The following is a 25,621-nucleotide window of genomic DNA, read 5'->3' on the forward strand; positions in this document are numbered from 1 at the left end:
ACCCACAAAGGGTGTAGTGCTGTGGGACAATGTAAAGATTTGTCACTTGTATTTCAATAAAATGCTGACTGGCCCATAGCCAGGCAGGAAGAAGAGGCAGGGCAATAAGAACAGGAGAATTCTGGGAAGAGGAAAGATTCAATCTGCAGTCATTACCCAGAAGTAGAGGAAGCAAGATGAGAATGCCTCACTAATAAAGGTACCGAGCCACGTGGCTGACACAGATGTATTACAGGTTAAGATGTAGAAATTAGTTAAGAAGCCTGAGCTAATAGGCCAACCAGTTTATAATTATTAATGTAGGCCTCTGTGTGTTTCTTTAGAACTAAACAACTGTGGGATCGGATGGGACAGAAACCACTGTCGACAGTGAGGTGCTCCCACATCGATCACTAATTAAGAAAATGTCCTACAGGCTTTCCTACAGAATGAATTTATGGGAAGCCTTTTCTCAGCTGAAGCTCCTTCCTCTCAGATGACTCTGGATGTGTCGAACCGACATAAAAACTATCTAGCACATGATGAAATGACCAGATTTCTTGAGATCATAATTTTAGAAAAATTCTCAGCTCTGCTGGAGAAGTGAATCAGCAGCATAAAATTTTCTCAGCATGCACAAGTCCCTGGGTTCCATCCACAAATATAAAAAAATGTGGAATAAAAATAAAAATGCTGCACTGTGTGTTAACACCTTACCCATGGGTATAAGAATCTTACCTACTTTCTGTTTACCTGGAACATTATTTAATAATCGTTCATCTCTTTTACTCTGTTTAAGGTCCTAACAAACAAAGTATTTACTTGAAATATAAGATCTTCCTTCCTCTTCTATCAATCAATATTACCCTTTCTCACGACATTAACATGCAAAGTTCTAGTCAGAATGAAATATTCTTCCTACGGTTATTCATTATTTTAAGACATGATAAGCCTAGACCAAATGGCCACATAATAGTGAACTGGATTATCATTCTTTCTGTACTGACAAACACTCAAGTTTTTTAGTGTTCTCTTTCCTTTAAAAAAAAAAAGGTACTGAAAATGTAAAACAGCTCTTAATCTGTCAACTAAATAGTCATTGTAAATGATTTGCTTGTAGTCTGAGATGTAAGATTTCTGCATTATCAGGAACAAACATTCAAACTCAGGAACATATTTAGTTGCTAATACAAATGGTTACACCAAGGATGAAATTAAATATCTCTTAAAATTATAATTTTAAATTTTTTTATTAAAAAAGAATGAATCAAGAACATTTAATCAAGGAATACCTTAAGTGATTTTTAAAATCTTTTTTTTTTGTTTTTTTTTTTTTAGTTTTTCGAGACAGAGTTTCTCTGTGGCTTTGGAGCCTGTCCTGGAACTAGCTCTTGTAGACCAGGCTGGTCTCGAACTCACAGAGATCCGCCTGCCTCTGCCTCCCAAGTGCTGGGATTAAAGGCGTGCGCCACCACCGCCCGGCTTTAAAATCTTTTTATCTAAGATATTTTACTTAATTTTCACCATTAACACTATTAAAATATTGTTTTATTTCAATGGAACTCTCTATAAAAATGAACAAAAAGGTCCTGGTAACCCATTCCTTTTAAGGGACATTTGATTGCTCTAAGAAAACCATTCAAACTGTTAGAATACGATGTGGCTTGGAGTTTATCACATGGACAGCCAGTCAGTTGGCATCCTAAAGGGCCTTCGCTCCCTAGTTCCCACCGTTCTTCGCCCTTCTCTGACAGAAAAATCACCTAACACTTAGGACAGACAAAGATGACAACAGAACATTAGTGAAATCTTCCTGAACCCATTCTCAACCCCGAAACAGGGTCTCCTACACTGCCCAGCTCAGCCCTGGACTCCTGGGCTCAAGTAAATTTCCCCGCTTCACTTCCCCAATCACTGGGTCTAAAGAAATACCCTGACTCACTGATGAAATTCTTTTTTGGCAGTATTTCCTTTGGTGACTTCTGTTTGCTGATTGGAGTCAGAGATATGATAAGAAAACCTTCTCAAAGCCTGGCGGTGGTGGCGCACGCCTTTAATCCCTCGGGAGGCAGAGGCAGGCGGATCTCTGAGTTCGAGGCCAGCCTGGTCTACAAGAGCTAGTTCCAGGACAGGCTCCAAAGCCAGAGAAACCCTGTCTCGAAAAACCAAAACAAACAAACAAACAAAAAACCTTCTCAATCAAAGCCTACTGAAGTGTGACCCAACATCAAGGAATATTTTAGTGGAAACCCCAAAACTTTTGGTGACAGGTTTAAGATGGGGCAGGTGAGGGGAAGTTATGAGAATATGCAAAAGAGGAGTCTCTCACACAAGAGACTATAAGAAGCTAGCTAAGAATCAAGAATTCCAACACAAAAAATATCAAAATTTGCTGTAAAGACATTTGTTTACTATCGTTTTAGAGAGAAGTATGTTCCAATAATGTTAAAACAGTAATCAACAAAGCTGGGCTTTGAGTTACAGGTGTGGTCTTATTCCATTCTTGGATTATTTCTGTGACTTACACAAAAGACTATTAACTTTTGTTTACAGTGAAGAGACCTGAACTTTTAGCATCCCTGTGATCTAGAGTTTGACTTTATCCACTGTAATCCTGTCATTTCCCTCGGGAATTCTCCAGTATCTTATTTACATTTTTTAAAAAGTGTTGGGGCAGCTGGCCCAATCCCTGCGTTCAGGGGCGTGGCTGCCCCAGGGGAGTAGGGTACCCTTAAAAAGGACCAGGGCCCCGGAAGGAGCCCCTGTTCTTGTCCCCCGTGTTACCTTCTGCTTCACTAGACCCTTGGTTCTGTAAGTTCCCTTATTTTCTCCTTTTATTAAAACTGATTTACTATAAAAGGACTATTTTGGTTATTTCCAAACCCCTCCGACCGCCGGTACAAAAAAGTATTACATTTATTTGGCATGTGGACACACACAACACTCTTAGGGAAGTCAGAGGGAGTCAGTTCACTCTCTACCATGTGGGTCCTGGGAAACAAACCCAGATCATCAGCCTTGGCGGGAAGCACCATCACCATCTAGCCCCTCATTTACATTTCTCAGCAACCCTTTCAAGTTCATAGCTCTGAAACCCACAAAGTTCACTACTGTGAACACAATAAAGCACAGCTCTACCTTGAGAAGCTCGAACATACACTTGGGTGTGCCTTGTACGTACCCTGAATGTCTCTCTTTCTAACCCCTGCACTTAAAACCACATTTATGAAGCATCCTTTTAATAAGCTCCATGTTGGGTTCATATTTGTCCACTCTGATATTTCCTATTGTAGTCAAGGATTCAGTTTATCTGAATGGAGGTGTATGAAAAGAATTCAGACTGCTATAGGCAGGAGCACAGAACTGTGTCTACCTCTGCCACCAGTGACAGGTCTAGTAAAGCAGCATTTAAATTTTCAGTGCTGCTTCAGGTACATGGTCTTATATTTTATGAATGCCAAAAAAGTATTTATAAATGTTCTTAAAAATTAAAAAGTAAAAAGAAAATTAAGACTCTACTTCCTGGGACTGGAGGTAGGGCTCAGAGGTTAAGAGCACATGAGGGCCCAAGCTCAATTCTCAGCACTCACATGGCAGATACAGGGGAAGTGATGGCCTCTTCTGACCTCAAAGCCAGGTTTGCACCTGCTGCAGACATATATTTGAGCAAAACACTCATATACATAAACACACAATAAGACTCTGCTGCCCAAAGAGATACAATTCCTAGTATTAAAAATCACAATACCCACCACCTGCTACTCGTCACTTTTTGTTCCCATGCTCCAGTTTCAGAGTTCTAGCTAGTAGCAGGGAACAAATCTCTCTCCAATACAACTCTATTAAGACCTGTCTCCTGGTTATTTTCTGTGGTGGGGGGAGGGGAGTTGAGGGAGGTGTTAAGTTGGGGGTGTAGCCCCAGCCCCTGGCCTGAGCAAACCAAATCAAAATGCCCATCGTTTTATTAAGTAAGATGCTCTCGGGTGGCCAAGCGCATGGCGGGGAGACAAGACAGCAAGGAGCCCATGCAGACCAGAAAACCACTTGTTCCTCCTCTAGGAGGCCCCTTAAATGCCCCGTGGGACTGGTCCTGACCGCCCCCCCAAACCCCCAGGGAAGGGTCAGGACCTTGCATGCCAGGATTTGGAGTCCAGAGCAAAGCAGCTCCCAGGCCAGAGGCTGGGGCTATGCCCCAACTTAACAGGAGGGTCTCTCACTACATAACATCAACACCAGAATTACAGGTGTGTCTCCACGCCTGGCTATCTGGGATCTCTCTGCTAAACTGTCTACTGGAAATTCACTTAGGTAACTTCCTGCCTCTACCAGTAAAAAGACAATGGGGTAGTTCAGACTAAATAAGCTGCCAGGGAGCTCACAGCAGGACAAGAACAGAAGAGGACTCCCAATGTTTTGTCTGCACTGTCCCCTCCAATCTTCCCAATGTCCTTTGGAGGTAGAAACAGATGAGGAAATTAGAGAAATCATGGAACTGGCTCAAGTCACACTGCTGGCAAGTATTAGTCTGTTTTCCGTCCCTGTAACAAATACATGAACATTCATAAAGAGGTTACTTAGCTTGGTGTTTTGAGTCTGACAGTCTAAGACTGGGCAGGCCCAGAGGTTTGACCTCTAGTGAGGGCCTCATGGCAGAGGACATATCACTGGGCAGGAGCCATGCAGAAGAACACATGATGAGCCAGGAAGCCAGATTATGAAGCCATGCTGCTCTTTTATAAATATCATTCTCAGAGGAATTCACTCTCGTGGACCAATTTATTCTCTTCTGACCCAATTACTTTGTACAAACCCTTTACTACTAAAAGAATCTAACACTTCTCAGTATTGGTACACTTAAGCTTCTCACCTCTGTAGGATTCAAGCAATAGCCAAACCACTGTAGGGGTAAAGCAATGATCTGAACCCAGAAATTCCATCTAAAAGGCCAAGCAAGTGCAGAATGAGACATGGATTCTGATACACAAGTCAAGGTCACTAATCAATCATTTCAAGAGGCATTTCCATGAAGATCAAATATTAAGTATATCTGGGTTGAGGGTACAAAACAAAACATATGTGTGCACACACACGCACGCACGCGCACACACTTCAAAGAATGTGTATACACACAAGTACCTGGTTCTAATTCTTGTTCTAAGAGTAATAAGATATGCAACATGGAAAAGTTCCAGAGCTACATAATTTGAATAAGGAACGGCCACTAGTATCAGAAAGATAAGAAAGCTAGCAAATCACAAAACCATATGAAAAACAAAAGCAGACCAAACAAACACACATAAACCTAACCAAGGAAGGGAAGCTACAGAACAGTGACTTGCTATGTCCAAGAGGGGACTGCTTTGTTTATGATGTTGCCTGGTTAGTATTTTAAACCAGGACAGATATTCTGGCTTAAAGAAAACAGATTCAACTTACTGTGAGCAAAGCCACGAGATGGACAGTAGAATAATAAAACACAGATGTCAAGGTCTAGAGCCCAAACTAGTCTAAAGGAGACTAGGGAGAAAGAGCTTAGGCAGCTACAGGGAAGGCTAGTCACTTTTACAGACATGGGGAGCTACACATATAGTAAATTAACCAGCAGGGAACATCTAGAGATAGAGGCAAAATTTCACCTCAACATTTATTTGAATATGAGCTCTGAGGAGACAAAGTAAGCACTGCAAGGTCCCTACTGTGTTGTGCTTTAACATAAATGTATTGAATTACAGCCATCTTGTACGATGGGTGAAAAAGGAGTTGAAAACTGGAGTATCCTACCAGGAATATATGAAGGTCTATGCACACCAAGCAGAACTATGAAAGGGTGATTAAGGCAAGACATATGGTATCTGTAAAGAATGTATCTAATTCCTTGACCAAAACATAACATACACACAACTGTTTGACACATAAAGACAAATAGACGAAAAAGCCAAAGACCATGGTGGGCCTCTAAGAAAATCCTTCAAACGTTAGGATATAAAGGAATCTAAACATGTGCTGTCCAATGAGTATCAATGAGCCACATGGGGTTTTCCAGCCTTTTAACTTCACTTAATTTAAATTTAAAAATCTACCATTACCTACAATGTTAAACAGAACTGGCCTATGTCACGAGAATTTCCTTACCCAGGAGGAATGTGTATTTCCCATCATGAAAGGGATGAAGATGAAGGTATAGGTATTTGTGAATTAGGAGGCAGGAACAGGAAGCTGAGAAAATCTCATGACAATCTGGATGGTAACTGTGAGATGGAATGCTACAGAAGTCCAAGTCCTGTAAACCAACCACACTGGATGAGAAAAGGCTAGTACCTACAAGGACAGCCACGACCAAGGAGGAGTTGTAAACTATAAAGTCCATACTGAAACTTCTGTTTATTCTTTGGCCATCTCATATGTGTATACCTTTTGGTTAGATTGTCCCCATTTCTCTCTGGTCCCTGTTTTATTCCCCTATTTACATCTTCATTCCCAATACATCTCTCTACTACTTTCAGATCAGTGGCAAAAAAAAAATAAATAAATTATGATAAAAGATATTGTTGGGATCTTTGACAAAGCTGAATACAGACACAAGATTATGTCACACTATCTCCAAACATCAACTCATGAAATCTGATAGTTTAATCTCACCAAGAGAATATTCTGTTAAGGAAGTACAAAGTACTTGGGATACATGTCTCCAGCTTGTTGAGACACAATTCTTATGTACACACACACACACACACACACACACACACACTGAGTATAACACAGCAAGTCAAACTGGACTGGAGGACAGAATGTGAGGGTAAGGTCAGCAGAGGTCATTTCACACAACTTCTGCATTAAAGCCTGAAATAAAGCCAGGAGGCACAGGCAGGCAGACCTATGTGAGTTTGAGGCCAGTCTAGAGTGCCAGTTCCAGGACAGCCAGGGCTGTTAGAGAAACCCTTTCTCAAAAAAGCAAAACCAAAAAAGTTTAAAATAAAATAAAAACAAAGTTTTACCTTGAATAAAATATTTTAAAATTACAGAAAAATGGTAGCTGTGTCAAAAACCACAAATATATGTGCTTTTCTTCTGGTAGCTGAGGTTTAGAAGCAGAATAGATGGAAGAACTGATCACTAGACTTATAAGCCTTGAGTATTGGGAAGAAAGAAATATGATTCAAGAGAGAATCAGAGGCTAAAGGAAAAGATGAGACAAGAAATTGAGTCTTAGTAAATGAGAAGTGGAAAGACAGAAAGACTATATCCAGACAGAGGTAGGGTATAAACAACTTTAAACATTATTAATAGCTAGAAAATGAGAATTAGCATCAGTGAGGTATCTGCTCTATATCCACCAGGATGATTAAAATTTTCAATCTGATTGTACCAAGTACCATGAAAGGAAACAATTTCAAAGCATTACTAATACAAGTAAAAGACAAACTGTTTAATAGTTTCTTACAGAGTTATTATACATATGACCAAGGATTTCCACTTATGTAAAAAAGCAAATAACAAGCCATACACATAAAGATTTAATACAAGTAGCTAAAGAGAAGGCTTCCCACACTGCGGCTCACAACCATGTAAAACTCCAGTTTCAGGGAATGTGATGCTATCTTCCAACCTCCTCAGGCAACAGGCATACATGTGGGTGCACATACATGCAAGGAAAACACGCATCAACTCAAAGAGAATTAAAAGGACGGGTTCAGGGGCAGGCTAGTCATATAAGTAGAGGTAGGGAACTTCCCTAGAAGGTTCAAAGCCCTCTAGTTACATTCTCAGCCCAGTAAAAACAGAGCAAATGTGACTGGGGGTTCAATAGGAGTTGCTATCACGGAACCAATCCTCCTAAGCAGTTCTCACTACTCTGTATAGAAAGAAGCTTTCACAGCTCAATGTGGCTCACGCTCACACCATTCTGTCACCCTAGTTCCCTAGGAGCCTCTTCCCGTGCCAAGAACTGCTTGAGTGAGGCCAAGCTACTGGACAAGTATAATATAGGTAGCATCTGCTAACCAGCAAGACTTTGGTTGCAAAAAGCTAAAACAAGCTTTTTTTCCTAACACAATCTATTTTTTTCTCCATTTAACTACTTTTTGGTCACATCTTTAAAGGTGAATTATGCTTTTGATTTATAACTGAAATTGTAAAAAGGAGGAGGCTCTCTGCTACTAGGTAGTAGCAAATACATATAACAAATCATCAAGGCGTGATGGTTCCCCCTTTTATAGTTTCCTGGTCACCGTGGCTTAAAAATCAGTCTTCTCTGCTGAGATGCTACAGCAGTATCTTAAAACCACACTTTGGCATATTTAATTTTCTTAATAAAATATTTATTTTAAGCCAGGAGGTGGTGGTACATGCCTTTAATCCCAGCACTTGTGGGATTAATCTCTGAGTTCAAGGCCAGTCTGGTGTACAAGAGCTAGTTCCAGGGCAGGCTCCAAAGCTACAGAGAAACCCTGTCTCGAAAAGCCTATACACACGCACACACACAAAATGCTACAGCTACTGAATATATGCTATATATTTCAAGCAACTGGCTAAAAAGTTCTGCACTCTATATAAAATTCTTTCTAAATTACATACGTTATATAACATGAAAATCTATTACAGCATAAATTGTCACATTGTTATAACATATATTGCTATTTTTCACTATCAAAAACTAGTTAGACATTATTTTGGATATTAAACATGCTTTTACCTTAAAATTCTGGACAGCAGTTTGGTAGTTTCTGTTTTATAAAAATTTAACAGTTAAAAGCAAACCCTTTAGCTTTCAAACAACCTATGGATATTTACTCTACCTTTACTTCCAATGGTGATTAAGTATGTTAATACTTCTTTAAATAAATTAAGTCCTAGCCCATTACCCCGTTCTTCAAAACTAAGATGGAAAAGCTATATTTTGCTGGTTTTCAATGAGGGACCTTTTGCTTTAAACACATACATTGTAGGGTAGATAACAGAGGACAGTAAAAGGGAAAAAATATTTGAAATGAAAATTAATCCAAACCAATGATTTTTTTTTTTTTTTAGCTCACCTTCATCCTTTTTATTGACATCATCTGTGGCAAAGTCTCATCTGCTACAGAAGAACTGGTAAGCAGCCTCATCTAGCAGGCAATATGTTTACCCAGGAAACCTGTTTGCCCTGTGCTCCCAAGCAGACCCATCACACACCTGGATGCAGGATAGACCTTGACATAGGGCCAGTCCATCAGCTACAGAAGCAGCCATTAGCATTTCCACAGCTCAGTTAAAGCGCTTTCACACTCTGCCTAATCTTCCACTAACACAGCCTGGTCTCAAGCTTTTATTAAATGTGAGGAATTCAACAGTTTAGAAATTCAAAACAGGCCACATATGGAAAACTACCTTTACAGTTTTCCTATGTCTCATTCTTTTTTCTTCTTATATCATGAAGATGCACGCTAAAGTATCGTGTCTTTTTTTGGAAAGTTCCTCCAAAAAATGTCAGAAAATTGAGCCTGTCCTAAAGAGAACTGTAAATAGCTGGTTAAAGAATAAAGTAGAGTAGTGTGAGGAAAAAAAGCAGTAAAAATGTAGGCAAGTACTCTTACGCTCAAGTCTAGAAAGACATACTCAGCAAGGAATGGTGTCACATCTGTAACCACTGCTCCAAGTTCAAAGACACCCGGGCTACAATGAGACCCTATCTCAAAACGAACATAGCTTAGCAGTGGGAAAGGATTTTGGTTTCAAACTCAATGTGTTAGCTACACACGAAGGCAATTTTGGACAAATTAGCTAGCCTTTCTAAATGTCCCATGACTTTTAAGGTTGTTTAGAGACTACCAGAGAGAATGTTTAGTTCAGAATTAGCTGGCATTATTACTACCCCTAGGTAGTTACAGCTCCAAAGGCAGGAGTCCCCAGCTAGACAAGACTGTACAGTCAACAGTACATTCTATCTGCAAAGAATGGTGCAGAGGTCAGCAAGGTGGCTGTTCTAATAATTTTAAGCAAAAATCAGTGTGGCTCATGCTAAGGAGGTGAGGAAAAGAAGTGGATAGATCCTAGATATAACTACTGATTTACAGTTAAAACTTTGTGGTTACCTGGGGAACAGAAATCATCAGAATGACACCCAAGTCCGAACCCCCTGGTCCCCCCCATCCCCCACCCACAGCTTGTTAAGCAGGATGACTACAGGTCAAGTACCACACCCCACATACAGGTGCACTCATGCGCATGCGTCCGTGTCCCCCCCCACACACACACACACACGTTAAAGAATCCAGTCCTGGAACCAATAACAGTAGGGACACATGGCTGGAATGAGGAAAGGGTTAAGAATCCTATCGAGTTCTATTACATGCTGGATGGTTACAAGGAGACACAAAGGACACAGAGGTTCACAAATAGGAGCAAAGATAGTGTCACTGAACTCTGAGAAGATTTTCAAAGCTGCCAAGAGTACTAAATGTTACTGAGGAAATCAGTACAGGACAAAAATCCATGAAGGGAAGAGATCCAGGTGCCTGCAAAGGGCAGAACTGAAATGTACAAAGATGGATCTGCTCTCATCTTCCCAACACCACTAACCACAACCTGCTTCAAGTGAACTCTAATCACATCCAAACCAAGAAGACCAAATTCACCCAACAGAGTCAGCTATCAGCTCATAAATAAGTACTTCCTATGTTACCAACAGAATTCACCTCATAAAACACTTAGAAGCAAATACAGGACAGACATTTCAAAACTAAAATCTGTTATTATACAGAACAACAACAACAACAACAAACCTCATAAATAACAAGCTTCTAGGTTGCCTCAAGTTTCATCAACTTACTGCCCATTAAAATTTTTCCTCATATGAGCCATGCGATGGTGGCTTTAATCACAGCACTCAGTAGGCAGAGATAGGAGGATCTTTGTGAGTTCGAAGCCAGCCTGGTCTACAGAGCTAGTTCCAGAACAGACTCCTTAGCTACTGAGAAATCCTGTCTTGAAAATAAACAAAACAACTTTTTTTCTCATCTGACTGAGGGGGGAAAATCATTACATCCGTTTGAACTGCCTAACAGTAGGGACTTTGATTGCATTTTTAATCACTTCTCACATCTTTCCCCAACATCTAGGTAAATTTACAAGTTCTCTTCTCCCTATCCTCATTCACAGACATTCACTCTTCCACTAAGCCAATGAACTGAGAGGACAGTTCCTACTTGTCAACCAGAGACCAATAGAGCAGAGAAGCAGGAGAGAAACTGGTCAGGGTAATCATTTCTCAAAGTATTAGTGCTCCCCAGAGCACATAAACAGGTAAATCTTTACCTTAGTAACTATTAAAACGTAAACAGGCATCGCTTAAGTGGCTGCTACTAAAATTACTACGTATATAATTATTTTCATCTCTACTTGTGCTAAGGTTAAATTGTAAGAAAATCAAACATTTTTTTCTAAGAATAAGGGACATATTTATGATGGAAATACAAATAATTTAAAGTGTTTTCTTCTTTTCCAAACATGAAGAAATAAAAATGTCTGGGAAAGAAAATCATCCATCAACCATAACAAAAAAATTGGCAAACAAAACATAACAAAAAAATTAGACACCCCCCCCCCCCCCACCACAAAACCTCTACTGCCCTGGAAACAAACATCAAGACAAGCACAGCACTAGCAGCTAGGAAAATAATGATACTAAGTCATCAGTAAATTATAAGAAAAATTTACAGGAAACAAACTCATTTACAATGCAAAATGAGATCGACTAAGTCAAGATTATATGTGCTCATTATGAGTAACAAAACAGTCCATGCTTATCATTATCCCTATTAAAAGTTAGTAATTTCGAATTTTGCCTTAAAACAATTGTCAAATTTATTCTGCAACATCAGTTCACCAAGCTCTAACTCAGTTACAGCCTATCACAGCTAGAGACCAGTTCCTGACAGCATGGATCAGCACTCTTGGAAAACAAAGCCTGTCCCTAAGCACAGACATGGCCAGAAACACTGTGAATAAAGTTATCTTTTACCTTTAACTAAAAACCTGCAAATACTGGCAAAGTACTGATATTTTAAAACATAGAACTTTATAAATTTTGCCTTTTAAGTACAGAAACACAATTAACAATGGCTACTTAATTATTACATGTTCAGAAAGAGGTAACGAGTGCTCTCATTGGGACTCTCTAAAAAGTTCCTGATATATTTTTTTTGGGGGGGGAAAAAATGTTTGTTATGGTATAAGCCTACAGAAGCAGCACATACTCAGGAGAGCTGGCATCAACAAAGCCAGTGTAAAATGTTAAGCCCTGAACACGCTGAGAGCAATACGCATAATAAATAAATAAAACAGCCAACAGATACACAATTGCTTACTAAAGTGGGTAAGCTAATTTTAATATCCAGAAAATGGATTTAGATCCATATGTATCTTGGAAAATGAAGTTTAGGATAGACTATTTGCTTAGACAAAAACTAATCAACAATGCGGAGCTCAAAAGGCACAAAATTAACAAAAAATTAAGGGGTTATTCTCAGGAAACTCTCAAGCTGCCCTATGGGCAGCGGTAGAAAAGGGCAAAGTCTTCCTGGAAAGCAATCTGGCCAGTGAGGTTGACATCCTCTTAGCTGGGTCAGCCTAGTCCACAGGCGACCTTTTTCCTGAATAAATTAGTATTTTGCAAAAAGTACTGTAGTATATACAGATAGTCACTGCAATACCATTTAAAATAATAAAAAATGAAGAACAAGCTAAAGATGAAAAACTAGAACGAGATCAGTTGAGAGGACTAAACAACTACCAGAACTAAGACACGAGACATTCAATACACAATGACAACTACTGTAACATGCAGAAATATAAGCTACAGAAGTAGAGGGAAAACGAGGCCATGCAATTGTACTGTGAGCACACGTGTGACTTACTGACTGTACTACAGTATTGTTTAAGCAATAGCCACAGGAGAAAAGCATTCATTTTAAATGCTTAGAGTGCTCTGGAATAAGCAGACAGCAAACACAAACACACACACACACACACACACACACACACACACACACACACACTGGCTGGGAGGGCTGGGCTGGCAACTGTGTTGATATGAAAAGGAACTTTTTATACCTCGATTCCTGAGAGAGCAAAGGCACAAGAGAAAAAAAAATACTGGCGCATACTTTCAATTACTTAGGTAAAAAAAATGTTAACAGATCCATACTTTTTCAAGTTTTGGTAGCCCACATATAGCTATTAAAAATATAAACCCACTTTTTCCTGTTTCAAAGAGATAACCACTATCTTTGCCTTTCAAAAAAATGAATTCTGAAGAAAGCAGTTATATTTTGTTATATGTACTATCTATCAATAACGTAGTACTGAGATACTAAAAATGTCAACATATTCCTAAATTTAAAATACACTAGAGTTAAAGGGGAAGTGGTACACTTAAGAGGAAAAAAAAATCAAACAGTGGCATTTCTATTTTTTAAAAAGAACAAATTTCTCATTCTTTTAGCAAGTTAACAGTTTAGATTTAAGGAAAATGATATCAAACAGACCTTCTCAAGATGTCAGATATAAAAACTGACAAATGACTGCTTCAATATCCGATTCAAGAGAAAAGCCTGCTAGTAAGGATGATTTTGACTGAAAGGTTTTTAATGGCAGTTGCATTCTAAAATAAAAATAATAATAAAGTCAGGCTTGATTCTTTGAGCACCTATTTCCTGTTCAAACAGCCCTTTTGTTCTGCTTCCCTGCTTAATTTTAATGTTCAGTTTGCATCAGAAAATACAAACAATGACAAAGCCTAGTATACAGAAAAGCATAAAGAAGCAAAAGTATAAAATATAAGATCATTAAAAGATTAGAACAAAAATCCTACCAACAAAACCTCCACAATTTTCTGTTTGCTTCACCTCAGATTAACTTCACTTGGAGCTGTACTCCAAAGCAACCAAACCTGAAATCCAAGCTCCACCTCCCGCAATGCTAGTGGCTGAGGAGTCAAACCTCCTCCCTGTTAGTGAGGCTGACAGCTGTGATTGGACGCGACTAATATCCATTATTTTAAAGAACTTTTCCTCGCTAGCAGGTTAGGTTAAACACACTAAACCCCTGGATAAGCTGGTTTCTTAAAGAAACAGGCTGTAATGGTTCAGTTTTCCCATCAGAAGCGATTTGCTTTCTTTTGTCTGGGTTAAAGTACAATGAAAATTCACAGAAGCAACTTTCATTTACTCGGTGATACGCTATGAAGATACATGCTTTTTAACATAAATAACATGGCATTTTTACAAAGCCACGAGTGTAGTTATTCTTTTAACAGATTCTCTTTTAACAGAGTTCATTTTCTTTCAGAGTTCACATTTTATCTAAAAAATTTTAAACATCTACACAAAATCCATAGTAAAATCTCGCTAAGAACAAAGCAGTGTGTTTGCTAAGATTTAGTGAGGGGACCATTAACTTAAGGAAAAAAAAACAAACAAACAAAAACCAGCATTTAAAAAAACAAACCCTTAATGCTAGAGATTCATTTCTAAGCTAAACCCTAAATGCTAAACAGTGGCTTCTAAGCTATCTATCAAGTTCACTGACACAGTCTTGGTATCACTACACACTAAAATTCTTAATGAATTGCTATTTCCAGTTAAAACTGCTTATTCACTGCAAAAGGAGATCTAAAGACACAAGGCAATTTGTCTGATGGCACATTCAGAACAAAATTAATTTGGTTATTTCACAGTGCAAAGGTATCTAACCCAGAACCTCAACCCTGCAGTGAGTTCCAGGTAGAAAGTTCAGGGAGGATTATGTCATTTTTTCCCCCAGGTTGTTTTTTGTTTGTCTGAAACAGAGTTCGTACTCTTATTTAGCTGAGATTGGCCCACAACAAACTATGCTGTCTTCTAAGCAAGAGGCTGCCTTAGAATCTTAAAGTGCTGAGAAGGAAACTGTGCAGAATGGTATTTTTACTGGACTCTGAAGAGACACTCAGAGGGCTCTGACTTTAAGAGAAAGGACCTGCTGTAACTTACAGCCGCATTCGCTGTATTTTATGCTTTAATCAGAACTGCTTAGATTATAGTAACTTACCCCAAACTTTGACATTTTTGCATTACCTGACTGACTAGCATTTAAGATGTTTAGTAAAATACACTTTTCAATTCTACCAATACTTTAATATATAAAATTAAGTCAAATTAGGATCTTCTGATTATTTTGTTTGCCTGTTTTATGAGACAAAGTGAAGCTGGCCTTGAACTCCTCATACCTCTACCTCCAGAGTTCCACGACTACAAGCAAGTGGCACCATGCCTGTTATTTACAGTGGGCTCTTAAAATGTTTTCAATACCCTTATGGATTACAGAATTTTAGATTTAAAGTTTTCAAAGTTCAAAATCTCGCAACAATCTTTCTCAGAGAAAAATTGTATGTTAGAACAGAAAGCCAACAAAATTGTGTTGAACACAGAGAAGTCTTTTAACAAACTGAAAATTCACATAATTGCAACTAGACATGAATATGGAGCAATACCCTGTTGAAGCCCAAACAGCTGCATATTCTATTATGCCCTTTAAGTGGACAAACTGAAAGAGCCAATTCACAGAGGCCTCGGCCCAAAATCCTTAGCAACAACTCATTGCTTTGAATGCCCAGCACTTCTTGAGTCAAGTTCAGGTTTTCTTGCTAGTGTGTGATACTAGTACCGGAGCAATTGGCAAAAAGAACACATCTAATTTAAAGGAAGACAGATTGTAGATAACAAAAATGTTTACAAGTGAGAGAAAAAGAAAGTTAAAAACTAGCAAGTAGGAAAACTGGCAAGTAGGATCAGATTGGTAAAATGGCTCAGTGGGCACCTGCGTCTAAATGTGCCCACCAGAGTTCAACCCCACTCGCTCCCTAGAACCCATGTGGTGGAAGGAAAGAACTGACTCCTGCCAAGTTGTCCTGTCTCCAGAAGTGCTCAAAGACATGAACTCAAAAGAACACACACACAAAAAAATAAAAATTAGCCTAATAAAAAATGGCAATAATGTATTGGTAGACAGAACACCGAAGAAACTGCTGCTCCGGGTGCAATTTTCCCTTTCAAGTGAATTATTTGTAAGGAATAGATATCATGTTGACATAGCACTAACACTAATACCACCAGTCTACTACCAAGACGAAAGGGGAGATGGGAGCCAACTGTGTTGGTACACACCTGTAATCCCAACAACAGGGAGGCTGAGGCACGAGGATGACCACAAGTTTAAGGTCAGTCTGGAGTATATATCAAGAGGCCAGCTTTGACTACACTTTTCGAGATTCTCTCAAAATGGCAAAAACAAAAAGGGCAGTTGTGGACTTAGAGACCAAGAAGTGAAAGAACTTCTGGAGATAATCATGATTTTAGGTGGCACACATTAAAATTACAGTATTTTACTCTATTTCTAACAGCAGAAAAGAGCATCAAAATCAATTGCCCAGAAGCAGTATCAAACCCAGGAAGTACGTACCTAAATTCCATGACAACATACTATGTGGTAAGAACAAGGAGCCTGCATGACGCTGAGAAGCTCTGTATGTGAAACTGCAGAGGACAGACTGCATATTTGTGGGAACCTAGGTTTCCCCAAACCTGCCCAGCTCAAAAACAATTCATAAAACAGTAAGTCACCATTCAACAACTTGGTCGACCAGATTTGATTTAAAAAAAAATTCCTGCATAAGGCTGGGGGCTGGGGGTGTTGTGCAGTTGGAGAATGCTTGTCCACTATACACAAAGCCCTGAGATTGATCCCTAGAACCACGTGGGTATGACCTCCAGCATGCCAAAAATCCTAGCAATCAGAAGGTGGAAGCAGGAAGATCAGAAGTTCAAGGTCATCCTTGGCTATTAATATAGTGTTAGGCCTGCCCACCCCACAGGAGACACTGTCACAAAACAAAAAACAAAACAAAACAAAACAATCAAAAAAGAATAGCATCCATTGTTGTCTTTACAAAAGCAATTCATCCTGGCACTTTCCCGGGAAAGAACAGGCGATGTGCAAAGTCACCAATGAAAAGACCACCCTGACTTCAGCATAACATGCTGGGATCAGCGAGAATGGGTTTGAAATCAACTATCTATGGGGTAAGGGAAACAATTTTCAAAACATATTTCCCTGGCAGATAGGCATTAGCTCAAGCAGTGAGGGATGTGCTTTGGTTTGCCAGCCCTGGTGTGGCTTATCTTCTGACTGGGGGTGGAGGAGAGCACAAAGCCTATGTGCTCAGAGGTTGGCCATGCCCATTCAACCACACACTGCACACAAAGAAAACATTAAGAAAATTAAAGACAGACCAGGCAGTGGTGGCACACACCTTTAATTAATCCCAGCACTCGGGAGGCAGATCTCTGAGTTCGAGGCCAGCCTGGTCTACAAGAGCTAGTTCCAGGACAGGCTCCAAAGTCATAGAGAAAACCTGTCTCAAAAAACCAAAAAAGAAGGAAGGAAGGAAGGAAGGAAGGAAGAAAGGAAGGAAGGAAGGAAGGAAGAAAGGAAGGAAGGAAAGGAAAATTAAGACAAACTACAGATAGGAGAGAATAAACCAAGCTGATAGGAATAAACTTTTTATACAAGAGTCAATAAGCTGCTCTGTTTAAGGTATGTAAATAGATTAAACAAAGTCACCAATAAGCACAAATTAATTGGGGATCAAAACAAAATGTAAGGAAATGAAAAGCATTCATAATCCTCATGTATTGTTCTGGGCTATAGGCAAACAATATTGCTTAATAACAGGAGTATGAACAAAACAAATATTCCACGGGTCTAGATCAAATTGCTAGATGGAGAAAAACATACTACAGATTGGTAAGGTTTTTTCCTCCTTACTTCGTTGCCTAAACCAGAAAAAAAAAATTTATTTTTTCAACGATGATTTATTTTCTATCATCTAAAAAGATGATTAAAAATATTTTAGGTGTTATGACAAAAGCCAAAGACTAGTTATTACATAGCTATCAAAAGACTATCTTGGTTTTTTTTTTGTTTGTTTGTTTGTTTGCTTGCTTTGCTTTTTCAGACAGGGTTTCTTGGTGTAACAGCTCTGGCTCTCCCAGAATGAGCTTTGTGGACCAGGCTGGCCTTGATTCAAAGAGGGGCCTGCCTCTGCCAGGAGTGCTGGGCTGAAAGGCGTGTGCCACCACACCCGGCTTTGTTTTGTTTTTTAATCACTGATGCAAACAAAGCAATCTTACAACTTTTGAAAGCAGAAATTGAGCAGATAAGTCTCCTGTCACGAGTCCTGCTCCTGGAGAGGACCCCACATCCAGTTCCCAGTACCCACAATTGGGTGGCTCACAACTTCCTGTAACTCCAGCTCCAAGGGATCTGATATCCCCTCTTCAGAATTCCAGGGGCTCCTGCACTCACACATACATATAATTAGACAATGAAATAAATCTTCACAAAAGAATCTTATATTTTAAGTTAACCACCTCACCACACCTTCTGAACATTGCTTGGGTCTCTGAACATGGTCTCTACCTCTTTAGCAACTGTGTTAAGAGTAAGACCATGTCCATATAAAAGTAACTAAAGCACGCACGTCCAATTCTCTGAGTCAGAGTAAAACATTAAAATTGTAACTATATAATATACACCAAATATCATTATTCAATATATACTTTTTTTTTTTTTTTGGACAAGGTCTTTCTATGTAGCCCTGGCTGTTTTAGAACTTGCTATGTAGATGAGGCTGCCCTTGCCTGCCTGGGCCGTGAGTGCAGGGATTGAAGTCATGTGCCACCACACCTGACTACATATTATTTTTAAACTTTCATCCTTGTTTTAAAACAAATGTCAAGTTTGTATTTCAATTCACACTTATTAGGCATGGCTATTTTAATTACAATAACGTAGCCATTAGCCACATGATTCTAAATCAAGATTAATTTTTATTACTGCAAAAGACTTCATATTCCTCCTATCCAATACAAGTCAATGACTACACATGGATACTGAGTACCTAAAATGTGACTAATATAAACGAAGAACTGTTGTTTAATATCATGCCATTTTAACTACTTAAACAGAAAGAAAAGGCTGGTAGTTACCAAACCATCAAACACGTCACTGGTGGAAGAAACAGACATTAGAACCATGCTTGATTAATGGACTCCCATTGCTAACTGATTACAAAAGAACTGCTTACAATCAACAGAAAGATAAGGCCTATTTTGTAGTAATGGTAAAGAGTTCTCGAGGAAATCACAAGGATGCAAAAACATTATAGGTTGAGGTGGGGAGAGGGGTATGTTTGAGGGGCTGGGGTGGGTGACAAAAGTAAAAAATCGTCCAAACAGACAATGCATTAGAAATGGTGAAGAAAAGCACCCAGGACCAAAGAACACAGAGAACAGAGGTCTCCAAAGTCAGAGTTGAGCAAGTCCCACTCTGCCCTCACTCAGCAGATCCCAGGTAGTCAGAAACTCTGTGCTTCCTGTGCACTAGCCATTCCTCCCCTGGTGATTCCAGTAACTCCTCCTCATCTCAGACCACAACCACAGGACCAGCTTTAGGGAGGGCACGGCAGGATGACAGTGGATTCAAAAAGTACGCTTGACATTAGGTTTAAAGATTTTGCCAGGTACAATGGCACACACTCAGTGCTCAAGAGGCTGAGGCAGGGGGATTGCAAGAGCAGCCAGGGGTCCACAGTGGGAAGCAATTCTCAAAAATGAGAGGGGAAAAAAGTTCCCCGAGGTTGGAGAAACTAAGAAACAACTAACTACCCAGGGTCAACTGTCAATCCTTAGAGATAGATACATGCTAAAAGCACCCAGTTAGCACTTACCATGTATTTCCAAACACTCAATCAGGATGTTCCAAACAGACATCTTTTCAGATGTCTCCACAAAAAAAAAAAAAAAAACAAAAACAAAAACAAAAAAAACCCACATCTTGGTTATTGCTGTATCCTCAACACAACACAAAGGCTGGTGTGAATCAGGTGCTCAGAGTATGGAGAGGAGAAAAACACAGACACGGGAACTTGGCAAACTCATTACATAGCAGGGCTCAAGGCAGGCCCAGGGAAAAGTACCTGCCCAGGGTCAGAGACCCTGGAACCAAGTTTTGGGAGTGAAGGGAGTGTTAATACGAAACCACTATATTAATCAGAATTAATTAAATTAATAAACTGAGTCAAGTATACATTCATTTCAGTATGTAAATAAAGGTGGTAGGTTTTGTTCTGTCGGTTTTTTGAGACAGGGTTTCTCTGTGTTAATGGTCTGTAGACCAGGCTGAGATCCACCTGCATCTGCCTCCCAAGTGCTGGGATTAAAGGTGTGCGCCACCACCTCCTGACTGTTTTTATTATACAGAAAGAAGGGGGTTGTAGGTAAATTTAAATTTATTTAGTGTTTGTGTGCAAAAGTATACACGATGATATGAGGATGGAGGGTGCACCTGCCACAGGTGTGTCTGGAGGCCAGAGGACAACTCTGACATTAGTTCTTCCTTCTACCTGATGATGAACTCAGGTCACCAGACTTCTATGGCCTGACCCCAGTAATATTGTTGATACAATTCTAATAACCGCTTTATCATCTAGTTATTTCAATTTACATTTATGTTAAAACACACCTCAGAGGAACACAGAAATATAGATATGAAAAAAATGAAACTTTAAAGAACTAAGAGAGATGCTGGAGAGATGACTGAGAAATTGAGAGTCAGTGCTGAACTTATAGATAAGTTCCCAGCATCCACACCCACACCAGGCAGCTCACAACCACCTTGAACTCCAGCTCCAGGGAAAGGCAAGGCCTCTGGCCTCTAATGATACCCGCACTCATGTACACACTGCCCCCCCCCAATTAAAAACAATAAAACTAAATATTGGAAGAGAATTAAAAGTTATCTTGTTAGGAGAAGACTATAAATACAAAAGCAGTGTAAAGTTATAAAATATAACTGATGTGCTGGCAAGATGTCTCAGTGGGAAAAGTGCTTGCTATGTAAGCCTGATAGCCTGAACCCGAAGTCATATTCTGACTTCCATCTTTTGTTCCATGCATGCAAGCATTCACCTACCACCCACATCATATACACAGTAGTAACTGAGATCCCAACACCCACATGAGAGAGCTTACAACCAACTGTAACCCCAGCTCCAGGGGATCCTGGACTTCCAAAAGACCAATGCTCCATGCATGTGTGTGTGGGCATGTGCACGCACGCACACACACACACACACACACACACACACACACACACTCTTTAAAAGATATTAACCGAGATTTTTAAAAATTCAAGGAGGGAAAGAGGTTGGGAAAGAAGAGACAGAAGGATGGCCTGTAAGCAAATACAAAGCAAATGAAGAGCCAGGAAAAATATTTGCAGCACAAAGCAAAAGGCTGCTATCCTAGATACATAAAAGGCTCAATGGGAAAGATCCTGCAAGTCTATAACCTGAATCATGGCCAACCAGAACAGGACACACTACAAGTGGATGATGCACATAACCTCCAAAAGTACAAAATATCCTACAAATAATCTCTCACAGTCACCACTGAAAGCACTATATATATATTGGCTTTTTGAGACAGGGTTTTTCTGTGGATCAGACTTAGCTATCCTGGAACTCACTCTGTTGACCAGGCTGGCCTCGAACTCACAGAGATCCACCTTCCTCTGCCTCCCGAGTGCTGGGATTAAAGGCATGTACCAGCACTGCCCACCTTGTGAAATATATTTTTATTTAACATAAGTCTTTTGTCACATGAGAAAATTTTAAATTATTTAACAAGGCTCTAATTTGAAATCTGCACTGGCACAACCAGTGTATATATAACACAGTAAAACCATGTCTGAATTTTATCTCAAGGATTAAAGAGTCACTGAAGGACTTTGAGCCTGGGAGCACTCTAATCTATAAACGCATTCGGGACTGGCGAGATGGCTCAAGTGGGTAAAAGTTCTTGCTGTACAAGCCTGATGACCTGAGTTAGATTCCAAGAACCCATGTAAACATGAAAGGGGAGAACTGACTCTCCAATCTGTCCTCTGACCTCCACACACACATGGCCTCACTCACACAGTTTTTTTTAATAAACATATTTAAATGGCCATATAATCTTGCCACTGGAGCAGCCAGAGAAGACAGACTATAGGGATCAAAACCTGAAGGAAGGGTAATAATTAGATGACTACTGTTATCATCTTCTATAAAACAAAGGAGTTGAGACATCACATTTGGAGTAAGTTTTGAAAGTGGGGCCAGCCTATCTACATTTAGAACTCTTGAAATGCTCACACAATCCTGCCTCATTCTCTAGAGTGGCTGGGACTTCAGTGGCATATTAACGCACACACACTTTGGTAAAAGTTTTAAGAAAGATTGGGCAACGGTTATCAAGACTTTAAAATGTTCACATGCTCTGACTCAGCGTCTGTACCTAGAATGAACTCTAAAGAAACATGTAATAACTTAGGAGATACAAAATACACACAAAGGCCAAAGGTATGCTTGACAAAATGTTAATTAACAATGCTTATCTGAGGTAGTACTGTGAGTGGTTTTTCTGCCCTTCCTATTCATTTTCAAACTGTGGGGGAAATCCCCAAACTCTCCACCACTGCCATTATAATGAAATACAAAGCTATTTTTTTAAAAGCAGAGTCTATAGCCTATAAAAACAAAACGTTTGCAAGCTACAAACATGAAAAATGCTCCTTTCAGTCAGATGTGGTAGCATATGCCTTTAATCCTAGCACTGGAGGTAGTGACTGGGGGAATCTCTATGAGTTCCAGGCCAGCCTGGTCTACATAAAGAGTTCTAGGCCACACAGTGAGACCTTGTCTAAAAACACAAAAAATAAATAAAAAAGCTGTTCTGTCATGCCATCAACAAGTCCTTTAAAGCTACACAGTTATCTTACACACACACACACACACACACACACACACACACACACATCTTTGAGAAATTAAGAAAATACTGCTCCATAATTTGTCTGGAGTATTAAGAATGTGACATTTTTTTAAAATCCCTAAAAAATACTTCAGCGTGTGGTGGAGAGTCTTGAAATATCTACCACAGAGGCACGCATCCTTCTCAAAAGCTGCAGAGTGACCCGGGGGTCCTAATGTTTCTCTTAAAGGCTCTGCTCTCTGACAGATGCTCCCTTCCGCCAAAGCCTGTGCCAACTAGATAGAGAAAGCTTAGTACGTTTCTTTTTCAAGAGTGTTTTAAGGCCACGAAGATTCCTCAGTAATCTGCCAAGGGCTATGCGGAGGGGAGGAGCAGTGGAGAACAGAAAGGGTGGCTTTACAAAACAACAAGGGTTTCCTCCAACTTGCTCTTTTTGAACTAAAAGGGGACCAAACAGTGCCAGACTTTCCACAATCTGAAGGGCTTCAGTTTAAAGAGATTAACAGGAATCTTAGCTCCCGGTGCAAATATAACCAGGAACCAATCCCAATGACAAGGAGTCTTCCTGATTAAAGGAAGCAGAACCTCAACATTTTCATTCACTTGACTTCTATTTTACTCCTGATTGCCTAAAACGTCCCCCTGTGATCGACAGTATTTACTTTAGATGAGACAACTTGTGCAATGACAGCTGCAAGAAGGAAAGTTCGCCAAGTACATTTGTTAGAAGCAAAACAAGAAACACTATCGCAACACTGGGGTTAAAGATGAAGACATTATTAAAAAGCAATGGAACATGAACCACTACCATATACTATCTGCCCAAAGTTCAAAGGGAAAAGGGCACTAAAATGACAAGGCTGGTCAAGAGATGAGCATGTGACGAAACTATGTTTTTTAAAAAAGCCCAGAGAATGATAAACAAAATCCACAAGTCTAGAATGTTTACCTCAGACAGAAACAGTAAACTGGGGTTGGACAGATAAGAAACTCATGAGCACATACAAGTCTGGGTAATGTTCTAGGTTCATGCTTTGGTCTGGAATTTTTCACGGTTTCCCTTTTATAGTACATCGTGTTCCGTACTCCCCTGGCTATTAACCATAACTCTTAAGACTGCGATATAACTCACATATAATAAACTGCACAGACTTAAAATCTAGGGAGTTTTGACGTTAATTAACACAGGAAAGAATGGCTGCAGTCAAAATAAAAAAACCAAACAAACCCAAACTTTTCCTACCTGTGCGCCTTACCCCACTTACAAAACAGGTTACCCTAATATTCTTTTTCTTTTAAAATCGTTTCGTACATTTAAATGTTCATGGCTTACAAAAAGTGTCCTGGTAGGCCTGGAGACAATACATAAAACAGCAACTGCCATAAAATACTACATAAGTAATCTCAAAAGCCTACGTGGCATTTTACATTAGGAAAAATGATAAATTTCGAATCTGGTTTCAAAGTGGCGTTTAATTTCGCTTTTTTTCCGGAGCCACCAGGTGCTGACGACCGAGTATGCACGGCTTGGAGGTGACCCCGAGGCCCCAGCTCTGCACACGGGTGACAACTCTGGCGGCTCAAGGCAAATCACGGAGCTTTGATAGAGTTAAATTGACTTCAGACGCCACACACCGCGGAGCTCGGCTATGCATCCAACGGTGAGAAACTTGAAAACGCTCTCAGAGGAACAGAGACTGGCAGCGAGGAGACTCCATCCGAGTCTTCCCCAGGCTCAGCCGACAAAAAAGGGACGTGGCGGGGGACACAGCTCGGCCGGCCTCAGCTGCTCCGAACCGGCCCCGGGCGCGCCCACCACGACCCCAGCGCGCGCCCGGGGGGGAGCCCGGGACCGCGCCCCGCCGGGACCGCGCCCTCAGCTCGCCGCGGTGGGGCCACCTGCTGCGCCGCTTCCGGCTCCCAGGCCGCCCGGAGGCTGAGCTCGCTGCGGCCCGCGGTCCTCACCTGGCTGGCGGCCCTCTCCACGGGACGCGCTGCCGCCGCCGCCTCTCGCCGCCGCCGACTGAGGACAGGTGAGGCCGCCGAACCCCCACTCGCTCGGGCCCGCCGCCACCGCCGCCGCCGCCGGCCCTCCGTCCGCTGTTTATTAAACTTTTCTGTTTGGCTGCTCGGCCTGTGACGCGGCCTCCGGGAAGAGCCCGCGATTGGTTCGCGACGCGCGCTGACGCGGCGGTCCCAGCCCGCTGCCTAATTATGACCGGGCCGGGCGGGGCCGCGGGCCGGCGGCGGCGTGGGGGCGGAGCTGAGGCTCGCAGCGTGCGGCTATTGGTCAAGGCGTTTGAGGGGCGTGACACGGAGGCTCTGCTCCTTCCTCGGCCACGCCCCTGCCCTCCTAGAGGTCGCTCGGGCTGGGTTTACCTTCTCCGTTGCAGCCGCGTGGGCGGGAGGGTCCCGTGCCGGTTTGGGGGGTCCGATGTTGCAGTTCCGGACTCTGCAGCCCCTCAGGGAGCGGCTGCCCACGTGTGGTATTCACCTGCATAGCGTGAGAGGAAATCTTGAGCTTATATTTCCCCGCCTCCAGGTGGGCCCGAGCAAAGTCCAGGGTCTGAACAGCACACTGTGTGTGCTGGCTTGTGTAACGCACACCCACGCACACGGGCTCTAGGAGCCTCCTGGACCCCTTTGCGGATTCCAGTCTCAGCTACCCCTGCACAAATCGTGCGGGGGAGCGGGGGACGAATTTGGGGAGCAAGTGTGATGTCGTGAGCGACTCCCCTGAAAGTCCCTAGCCCAAG

General features: G+C 41.0%; 1 protein-coding gene across 7 annotated transcripts in view; it reads right to left on the bottom strand.

Annotated features, from left to right (window-relative positions):
• The window catches only part of Zfand6 (zinc finger AN1-type containing 6), a 64,038-nt gene extending 38,668 nt beyond the window's left edge, over positions 1 to 25,370 (bottom strand). For 2 of the 7 annotated variants that reach the window (XM_038313528.2, XM_038313529.2), the window contains exon 1: positions 24,831 to 25,005. Coding sequence is in view for 2 of the 7 variants with exons in the window: in XM_038313526.2 (XP_038169454.1) it covers positions 25,245 to 25,365 (121 nt within the window). In the remaining 5 variants the exon portion in view is untranslated. Of the gene's footprint in view, positions 1 to 24,830; positions 25,007 to 25,244 lie in introns of those variants that run through there. The other 5 variants (XM_038313526.2, XM_038313525.2, XM_038313524.2 and 2 more) reach the window with 5 other exon arrangements.
• Between the last annotated feature and the right edge of the window lie 251 nt (positions 25,371 to 25,621).

The sequence above is a fragment of the Arvicola amphibius genome, chromosome 12, assembly GCF_903992535.2.
Source record: "Arvicola amphibius chromosome 12, mArvAmp1.2, whole genome shotgun sequence".
NCBI lineage: Eukaryota > Metazoa > Chordata > Mammalia > Rodentia > Cricetidae > Arvicola > Arvicola amphibius.